The sequence below is a fragment of the Venustampulla echinocandica genome (genome assembly GCF_003357145.1).
Source record: "Venustampulla echinocandica strain BP 5553 chromosome Unknown scaffold_9, whole genome shotgun sequence".
NCBI lineage: Eukaryota > Fungi > Ascomycota > Leotiomycetes > Helotiales > Pleuroascaceae > Venustampulla > Venustampulla echinocandica.
Window position 1 is genome coordinate 129,102 of NW_022474214.1, and position 9,705 is coordinate 138,806.

Sequence of the window (9,705 nt, forward strand, 5' to 3'; positions counted from 1 at the left end):
GCCGCATTGCCCTAGGGTCTGCTGAGTTCCATGGAAGTATGTCAACAGGATTCCTTTGCAATAACAAGTGTCCTGATCGTAAAAGACGCGCACACTTTTAACATCGTCAAGCGTTGCCGTGGAATAATAAACTTCATCCTGGTCCACAGAGCATGGGCGAGCTGGTATTTGCACAACAGAGCACTCTATAAGCCACTTGTCTTTTGTAACATAACTGCCTATCCCAATCGACGAAATTGGTGTGCCAATATCTGGGTCATTGTATAGTAGAAGCGTAGGAAGCCCACGCGAAACCTCTCCCTTGCTCGAATTCGACGTGCACTGGCCAATGAGATGTGTGTCTGAGTTGGACTCAATCTAATTGGATATTTAGAGTAGCATTAGGAGGGAGATAGGATGCTTACCACCAGAGCGGAAGATCCTAGGAGTCCAAGCCCCCGAACCTCTTTTAAAGGAAGATATATCCAAACAATAAATCTCCGAAGACTCTCTGGGAGTTTTTGATACTCAAATAGTGCTGATAGCATGGTAGATGTGTGACCATAGATGCCATAGATACATCCGCCTTTGTAGAAAACGTAAGGCCTGTAATATCTATAATTCTAATGGTGCGCAATCGAGGTGAAATAGTCTCCCGGAAATAAATAGAACTGGCAGAAGCTGAGTGTTGGAGGACAAGGAGTGTCCCAGATTTGAAAGCCAGTGTGGCTTTTGGGCAACTCAAGCCGCAAAAGACCATCTTGGAAAATTTTAGCAAAAACTTAAACGTAATGGGTAGTATACCTTGAAATCTGCAATGACATCACGTAGAACCTCCCCCTCAGCTATAATGAATGCAAAACATCCCTCAGAACTGCCGTCCAAATGACCACTTATAGCAAAGCGTTCGACTCTCTTGATCCCCCTTGAGTCAAGACCAAGTCTAATTATAGGTAACTCAGGCTCGTCAGTTATGTATTGAATTTGGGAGCCTCTCTTCCACTGGTGTATTTGGTCAAGTGGCGACTTCGTCTTCGAACTGGGTAGACCCGCGAGAATTTGATCGATCAGGCCCCAAACTGTAACATATCTCCAGAACGAAGTACCGCCACAGAAACTTGTAATTATCGAAACAACCTCAAGAGGTAGCTTGCTAATCCGTATCCCAAGATTTGTAGCTGCTTCCATGGATCTCGCAGGGTAGGTATAACTATCGCCGGTAGAGAACCCAACAGGAGATGCCTTCTGCCATGGGTTACTCCATGCTGCTCTTGCCCAAAGACGGGGCAACGCTAGGTGTCTTCTATAGAATACCAATAGACAATCACTGTGTACCGCGAAGGCCTCCGGTGATCTCGCACAAACAGAGCAGCCAGGCTTTCGACAGAGTATATACCCGCGTATTGGTGGCCAGATACCGAGGGGGGGGAGAGAAGGGAAAAGGTCCTACACAAGCATCCCCAGTGGTGGAATCTTGGTTGCTAAGAACTACAATAAATCAGCAACAATCATTTACTTCGCACTGGCAAGTTTGGGGCCATACACACTAGAAAATCTCTTGTGGAGAAACCGCGGCGTAACATGCATGGCACAATGGATGCAGTGCCAAATGATGTTTACGGGGATTGAAATACATTACGGATAAACAATCATGGTACAGGAGCTGCGGAAGACACGGGATAAAAGGGGGTAGGTGGTAGCACAAGTGTAGCGCGCAGTGGCTTCTGACCCACTTTTATCGATAAAATGAAATATATCACTTTTACTTTAATTGTAGCTCAATACTAAGTAGGCTACATAATATACTTATAATACTTCTTTGAAATATTATATTCTATAACTAGTTTTAATAAAATCTTAAAGCTTTAACTTATTATTTGATCGAGCTAAAGGTTAAGGATATATATACTACTAGAGAACTGTTGTCGTCAGCATAGACTAGAAGCGGAAGAGGTTGACCGATTGCTAATAGTCTAGACAATGCTGGGGACAATGTGGTTGATGTGGATTGGCGGGGTGCCAGCCGAATTGAGATGGGAAAATACAACATCCACAGATCAATTCCTTGGGTTTGGATTGACTTATTAGTCGGATATCACTATCATTTAAACAAATGACCATAAACAAAAATCTACGGCAATCGAAATTATTAAAAGGTAGTCCCTTGAGTGTATATGCTTATTGGGAGACAAACTCCGCAAGATTAAAGGGCTTCGCTAACAACCCGATGTAAGAAGACCAGGAAAACCACGTGCTTCGTTTCTTGATAAGTATGCCGTTGAAGAACACGTTGCCACCCATCTCAACGACCAGACCCTCTATGTCTAGCACTGCCAAGACGAGGTCGTTGAGGCCATTACGACCATCTGCCTGACATCGTAGAATCGGCGGACCGTTGCTCTCGTGTAGCTCACGGGTCATCCACATGGCTGTTGCCCGACCGACCACAGCACTGCATAGAATCAGAGAAAGGACCATCAAGGCCGCGGATATTGACATCAATGCTGCTGATGAAAATACCATGGTGCCAAAGGCGTAGACAATCACGCTAGAAGCTTTAGAAGCTACCGCTAGAAGCTCATGCCACGCTTCCTTCCTGGCTTGTGACACAATGACGTAGAAACATGTGGATAAAGCACCTTGTTGCGCAGGTCGGAAATATGAATCGGAATTCGCGGTTATGCTAACAGGTTCCGGACCTGCATTGAGAATATCTTTGAGTTGCCTGCCTCCTTCAACATATTGCCGGATCGACTGAACGCCTCTTCTGTCGAAGCCGATATCGGTTGGTGCTTTCGATATACGCATAGTGTAGCTGTAGGTAAAGGGAGAGAGGGCCGCATTTTGTATCATGGACGTTGCTACTACTAGAAAGTACCAAAACCACATCCAGCCCCAACACTATTCAGGAACGGGCCATTAGCATAAGTCCTCCTTAATATTCACATAATCATGGAGAAGATGACTACTTACTCGACACCACCAAGGTATAACGGCACCACGCTGCCCAAACCACAATACCGTCAACACTACCGCTATCCCAATAGCTTGGATCACAATCCCCACCCAGATCACCCAATGCCGCGTTTCATTAAGAGCTCCTGCAGCTCGGAGTCTGACCTCTTCTGCAAAATTCCTGGCCGTCTCATTCTCAACCTTTGGCGCCGACATGTCGTGCAACAACATCCCCTGTTCCATTCCATCCTGAGTTTCATCATTGTCGTTCACTCTTACCTTGCCCGTTGACTGGGCCCGAACCTTGGACGGGGGAGCCATCCCATCATTAGGATTGACTGTCCCGCCTAGACTCAGAAACATCGTCAGAACCGCCGCCAACGGCATCAGCTTGTACAGCTCCCACATCTCTCTAGTTGAAGCACCAAGGAGCGACGCAACTGTTGGAAGTAAAGTCATAGCCCCATTTGCGCCACTATACTCCGCAGCATTGAGCTCACCAAGATTCTCCAGTGCCCAGCTCAGGTTTCCCAGGCACTCCAAGTTGCCCGACCCAGAACGGATGAGCATTCCACGCGCATTCCATGCGCTCATATAGAACCATCCAGATGCATTTCCCACCGACGCCTCAATTTCTGGCGTTGAGGTGTAGATGGGTTGGAAAATGGCGGTATTGTGTTGCGCGGAGGCCTTGGGGAGAAAGGAGAGTGCAAGAAAGACAGTGTGCTCCAGGCGACCACATATAGTTTTTGTGCGATGAATAACACTGCTCCCAATTGTTGAAAATATCTCGAGGATAGTAGTTTGATGTTGCCTTGGCGGTCTTGGGGCCCTAAAAGCGGCTCTAGGCCTGGGCTGGAGCTCAGTCAACGTTTTAGCCTTCGAAACTTCCATTGTTGTTGCTTAGGCCAATGGAATGAACAAGTAGGATCCAACATACATCGAGGCAGATTATTATTGTGGAGAAAGCGGGAAGGAAGGAAATATATGTCTCGGTCTAGGAAATTTCCCCTTGGATTTTGAGCCCTGCCAGCCTGCCATTGCATTAGGTAACTGCTTATTTTCATGACACTGCGACGTAGCAATGAAATCTCCCCAAAACACGCCCGAAAAGCTTAGCACCGTGAACAAATATCTGAAAGCTGTTACCCTTCCGCGACCCTCTCTTCATCGAGGGTTATCCAGCGATCATCAACGATGTCACACAACGCCATGGAAACCCACTCAATCGACCCCTTTCTCACGCAACCCGATCGCCTGGTGCTGGACCTCCTGCTACAGGATATTCAGAACCCGAGAAAACCCACCAGCGGAGACCTCGGCTCGGGGCAATCGGGTGATGAAGGCCACACAAAACAGCTTGGTGAAGGGATTTCACGTTTAGAAGGGCTTAACGACGAAAGCAGCAGCAGCTTTCGGCCCACTGTTTTCACAAGCTGGGATCAGGAGGACTTTGAACGCCTTCCGGAGTCGGTAAATAAACTTATTCTCCAGCCATACATACGATGGGCACGAGGAGTAGTGCGTAGGGAGACGGATGTCGTATTTCTGACCCACATCATCCTCTATCTTACCACGTCGGTCCCAAGCGCCATCACCCTTTACGCTTACTTTTCGTGGCCTCATGCTATCTGCCATTGGATTATGCAGGGGCTTTATTGCGGGCCCTTTACCCTCCTGCTCCATAATCACATCCACAACAATGGCGTCTTGGTTGAAGGATATAAGTGGCTTGATAGGTCGTTTCCGTATATCTTGGAACCGCTCATGGGCCATACTTGGCACTCATATTACTATCACCACATCAAATGCCACCATGTCGAGGGGAACGGTCCAGATGACGTATCCTCCACAATACGATATCAGCGCGACGAACTTGCCGACTTTCTGATGTACTGGGGTCGTTTTATGTTCTTTATCTGGATAGATCTTCCATTGTACTTCATCCGGAAGAACAAGCTACGTTTGGCCTTCGAGTTCTTTTCCTGCGAGGTTGGTTCCTATGTCTGCATGTACTTACTAGTCAGACAATGGTTTTATCCAACATTGTTTGTGTTTATAATCCCTTTTGTGCAGATGCGGATCGGATTGATGGCTGGGAATTGGAGCCAGCATGCGCTGGTGGACGAGAATGATCCAGACTCTGACTTCAGGTCAAGCATCACCTTGATCGACGTAGCTGTACGGATCCCCTGTCCATTATTCTTTTGGTTAATTGGCTAAAATGTTTTCTTCCTGTGCCCACAGAGTAATCGGCACTGCTTCAATGACGGATGGCATACAGCGCATCACCTTAATGCTCTTCGCCATTGGCGTGATCAGCCGCTCAGCTTCCTCAAGACGAAGAGCAAGTACGAGGATGGAAAAGCTCTCGTGTTTCACAATATCGACTATATGATGATGTTCGTCAAACTTATGCAGAAGGACTATGAACATCTCGCTCGTTGTTTGGTGCCAATTGGAGACCAGATTGGGATGAGCAATCAAGAGTTGGCGGATATATTGAAAATCAAAACACGGAAGTTCACAAGAGATGATATTCAACGAAAGTTTGTCAAGCGCAAGAAGCGATAGCATGAGGCGTTTGTAGAGAAACCAGCAGAAAATTGCAAGAGCCTTTTGATTTATTAGGTCAAGTCACTTGTACCTCTCGAAAACCGCCCCATTGATGGAACGCAACTTGGTAATCAGTGAGCATATAAACCGTATAAAATTGAAAAATAAATCCAATAAGCTCTGTTGCGACTGACACATAGGTATTGTTGAGTTCTGATTGTGGACTCTCCTCGGCTATTCTACTCCTACTCCCCCTCTTCCATCGCAAAGCGCCTGTTCGACCATCCGAGACTCGTCTTCCAGAAGCTTGAGGTTATCGCACCGCATGGCAGCATCAAAATCAATCAATGTTGCCTTCCCATCGTGCATGAGAAATTATGCTTGTTGGTATCGCCGTGCTGGATTCCAAATTGGTGTAATTCCGCCAAAGTCCGTTGACATAAAGGGAAATCTGCCAGTGTTGCATAACGAAAATCTGAGATGCGCTCTATAAGAATGCCAATAACCCTGCCTTCCTCGGTCAGGTGGCTGAGAAACTTAGGACCGATTCTATGGCCGTCAATCCACCCGTAAGCGGACGTTTCGGAGTCGAGCTACGCTATCTCCCAAAGTCCGTCAATAAACAACTTACTTTTCGCCCCTTATAGTATTGAATATGCAGATTCCAAGCACATACGACCATAGACTGAGGAGAAATGGGCATCCCGTCCGCTCTGCCATACACAAGCCTCAGATCGGCAGATTAGTAGTTGGGTGGGTGACCACCAGCGAATACCTGCTGTTGTATGTTTTTGTTTTTTTACCAATAATTGTTAATAAAACTTGGGGGAATATGTAGCTTGCAGCCGTAAAGGGTGATCTTGGGGTGAAGTGAGGGTGAGTGGGGTGAGCGGGGTGAGGCGACGCATCGTTTTCGTGTCAACTTCGCGTCAGTCTCGCGTTAATTTCGTAATAGTACCGGAATCTGGCCATTTTAGCTTACGTACCTTATTCAGGTGCCTTGCTCTTATTTTCTATGATCCACCACGTAAACCGAGCCCCAAAAAGTGCAGAGGTGCCAAATTAAGACCACAAGTAGCTAAAGCGGGTGACTATATTGCGAAGTTCACGTGATTTAGAGATTTGGGGAAGGAACCAAATATATAAAACCAACGACATTCGAACTACTCACAGGCATGGCAATTCCTTCTACTGGACAGTCTTGATCTCATTATGCTCTGCACTACTGGGAGGTAAAAGCCATTGCAAGCTCTTGACAATTGTAGCGTGTGCGCGCACCTCCACTTGGTTCGGCTCGTGCTGATGAAGATTCGCGCCCTCATTAACTTGAGGGGCCGCGTATCCACGGATCCACCCAATATACGTAGTACTGACGGGCGCACTGCGCGGACAGCTACACCAGACAACATTTCTTCAAGATACATATGTGAGCTGTACGTCCCGAAAGTGCGTCACAGCAAACCACAAGAGGCTAAGTTAAGTTAATGGCAGAATATAAAGCGGTGACTACATTTATGAAGCTCACGTGATTAGCGAAAACGAAGGCGGATGACTTGTCACAAGTCGCAAGCGATAGCGAGAAAACAAAATTCAGTACTCCGTACTGAACCCATTTCTATCAATCTATCTGACATTTGTAGGACTAATGTATGATCTCCTCTTGTGATATTTTCCCCCATTCCTCCAAGATAAATTGGTAGAGTTCATCTTTTGATGTTGCATTCCGTGGTCCTTGGTACTCCCGACAAGTGCCCGGATTATTTTGTCACCCGCCTTCGGAACGAAAAGCAGGACTCGGATCTTTGGCCAATGCTTGGCATGCGGAGAAACAACGATGCTCGACGGCTGGTCGTCTGTGATATCTACCGCTGAGCTAAGCTTGGCTACGGAACCTCTAACATAACCTCTACAGCTGAATCCCCTTGGATCTTTCATCCAAATGCAATCGAGCCCCTGCCAGCGCTCCGAGTCTCTGAAATCTTGTGATCCATTCATTTCCGTAATCAGTATTGAACGATTACTTATAGTGGATGTCCAATCAGGGGCCCAAGACGCAAGATCTAGTCTTCGTTCGTCCAAATCTATATTGTCGATATAGCTCAGGATTTCAAGCCCCCTACTTGCTTTGATATGATCTCGAGCAAACTTTTCATAGACATCAGCAACGCTTTGGCCATAGTCCACCTCAATGACATTATGCGCTAGCAGACTGGGGTGACCAAAGACCATATCACGGGGATCCGTCACCCCAAACCCTCGTCGTGACACCAATATCTTAGCAATTTCTTGCCATATTTCTACCAACCTCTTCGCGCCACTTGTCAAGACTCCACCATCGCTGTTAGAAAAATTATCAGTGTAACTGGGAGGCTGATTTGGCGCGTGTGAATCATGGAGGCGAAGTTTTCCTGCCTCAACGGCTGCTCTTTGATACGAAATCCTTATTGAATTCATTGCCGAAGGCATTGTTAAACCTCGTTCGAAAGAGAATGAGTCTTCGTGAAAGCGAGTATATGAACGAAGCTCAGCCGACTGAACCTCCTAGATAGGGTAATCGGATTCCTCAGAATAAGAGTGTTCGTGAGGTGTCTCACCTGACTCTTCTGGAGACAGTGATCTTTCAAAGGAATCTTTGTCAACATCGTCGTTAGATATAGAAGAATAAGTATGGCATCGACTAAAGTCTAGGGGTTCCCCAGCCATCGCATCGCCAAATATGTCCGCACTGGTTCTAGAGTCGACGGGAAATCCCTTAGAGACGCTATTGACAGTTTCTAAGTCCTTGGACTCATCTTCCACTGCTGCAATGTCGACAAGGTAGGCCCCAAGCAGTGGCCTTCCAAGTACCCAGCTCATAAATGCAAAGAACTTGTCCCAGGAAAGACGCAAATAGCCATATTGAATATGAGGGTCACGTGAGAGGACTAGCTCTTGCAAGATCCAAACGCGATTAAACCAAGGTTGGTCTAAGAGTTGTTGGATCGCGGACTTTAATTCATTCTCTGCTTCGAATAGGATAGCTTTATCGAAGTTTCTCAGGGCTTGTTTTAGCGAATTTTCAGTCGTTTTATTGCAAGGTCCGAGGAAAATCAAGGTGTGGACAGCCATCTGATAAATTTGTCCTATCTGCTAAACCTGCTGGTTTTGTGCCTCGATTTCGTTTTGATTGATGCAAATAGCATCTACCCAGATGTATACAATCTGTCGCTTATCCCTTAAGTGCTTCAAAGCACAGTCCAGGCTCTTAGTAATGAACAGAGCCTTCCCTCCTATAAGAACAAGAGTTGTATCCGTCGCATCGCCCCATACATATGGCAGCGCCGTGTAAGAGCAGTTGATTTCTTCTTGAGCTTGAAATTGGAGCGTCGTGCATAGAAGATCGCATCGCTTCTTTATCGTGGGACGGGTAGAGTTCAATGACTCGTCGGATTCTGTCAGAGCCTCGTACTCATACGGCACTGTATCAATTACAGGTTCCATTTCAAACATAAGTGACTGGAACTGACAATTATTTTTAAGAAAACGGTTTTGGGAGTCTTAAGATGCTTGTCAATGTGGTTGAGTAGCGTGGGCTTCGTCATCCATTGCTGCATCCTTTGTGATAGAGAAAGGCTCTCATCGCCTATACAGAATAGACAGTAACCTACGATTGCAAGCGTATAGCGAAAAGAAAGGAGCCCGCATCTCATTGTTAGATTTTCAAGATGCCATCTGTAGTAGCTGCTCTAGTCATCTTCACTACAACTCCACTTGCAACACGCATAATAGTACTCTGCAAATGGGAGCTTTCGGTTCCGAAGCTGAGTGTGCAGCACGAGCGAAGATGACCAACCAACAGTCCCTACGGCGAGAGGATATTATAACGGGACCGGAAGATTTAATTACCTTGAACTATGAGTACATGCGGATTATATGTGCGGGCGCTGAGTGCATGAAGGCGATCTCGTTGAATATATTGGGGAAGCATTTACAACGCGGTGGGAAAAGCCGCAAGGCATCCTAGCGGATGGGTTAAGACCACAGTTTGGGATATGTCATCATCCTTTTTCGCGCAATGTTTTCATTTTGTTTTAGCACACTCATTATCATAAGATCTTTCGAAGCCTCTATTCTGAGAAGTCACGCCAATTGAGTTGATTCTCTCAGACGGTCATAGGACCTGATGGGGCATTCAGCCAAACAGCTTCTTCACGCTCTAATCCTAACCCCCCCCCC

At 46.5% G+C, this 9,705-nt stretch overlaps 5 protein-coding genes across 5 annotated transcripts; 1 reads left to right on the forward strand and 4 right to left on the reverse strand.

Moving 5' to 3' along the window:
* Positions 1–2,157: 2,157 nt before the first annotated feature.
* BP5553_08825 (uncharacterized protein) lies at positions 2,158–3,828 on the reverse strand (the record flags this gene model as incomplete). Its single annotated transcript, XM_032017448.1, has 2 exons — positions 2,158–2,880; positions 2,953–3,828. The coding sequence occupies 2 exons, from the start codon at positions 3,826–3,828 to the stop codon at positions 2,158–2,160; spliced, it is 1,599 nt and encodes a 532-aa protein (XP_031866091.1).
* Positions 3,829–4,131: 303 nt separating this feature from the next.
* Positions 4,132–5,508, forward strand: BP5553_08826 (Uncharacterized protein; the record flags this gene model as incomplete). The annotated part of the gene is made up of 3 exons (XM_032017449.1): positions 4,132–4,926; positions 5,011–5,115; positions 5,182–5,508. The coding sequence occupies 3 exons, from the start codon at positions 4,132–4,134 to the stop codon at positions 5,506–5,508; spliced, it is 1,227 nt and encodes a 408-aa protein (XP_031866092.1).
* Positions 5,509–7,113: 1,605 nt separating this feature from the next.
* On the reverse strand, positions 7,114–7,956 carry BP5553_08827 (uncharacterized protein; the record flags this gene model as incomplete). The annotated part of the gene is made up of 1 exon (XM_032017450.1): positions 7,114–7,956. The coding sequence occupies one exon, from the start codon at positions 7,954–7,956 to the stop codon at positions 7,114–7,116; it is 843 nt and encodes a 280-aa protein (XP_031866093.1).
* Positions 7,957–8,031: 75 nt separating this feature from the next.
* Positions 8,032–8,598, reverse strand: BP5553_08828 (uncharacterized protein; the record flags this gene model as incomplete). The annotated part of the gene is made up of 1 exon (XM_032017451.1): positions 8,032–8,598. One exon carries the CDS (start codon positions 8,596–8,598, stop codon positions 8,032–8,034), a length of 567 nt encoding a protein of 188 aa, XP_031866094.1.
* A 21-nt stretch (positions 8,599–8,619) lies between these two features.
* On the reverse strand, positions 8,620–8,970 carry BP5553_08829 (uncharacterized protein; the record flags this gene model as incomplete). The annotated part of the gene is made up of 1 exon (XM_032017452.1): positions 8,620–8,970. The coding sequence occupies one exon, from the start codon at positions 8,968–8,970 to the stop codon at positions 8,620–8,622; it is 351 nt and encodes a 116-aa protein (XP_031866095.1).
* Between the last annotated feature and the right edge of the window lie 735 nt (positions 8,971–9,705).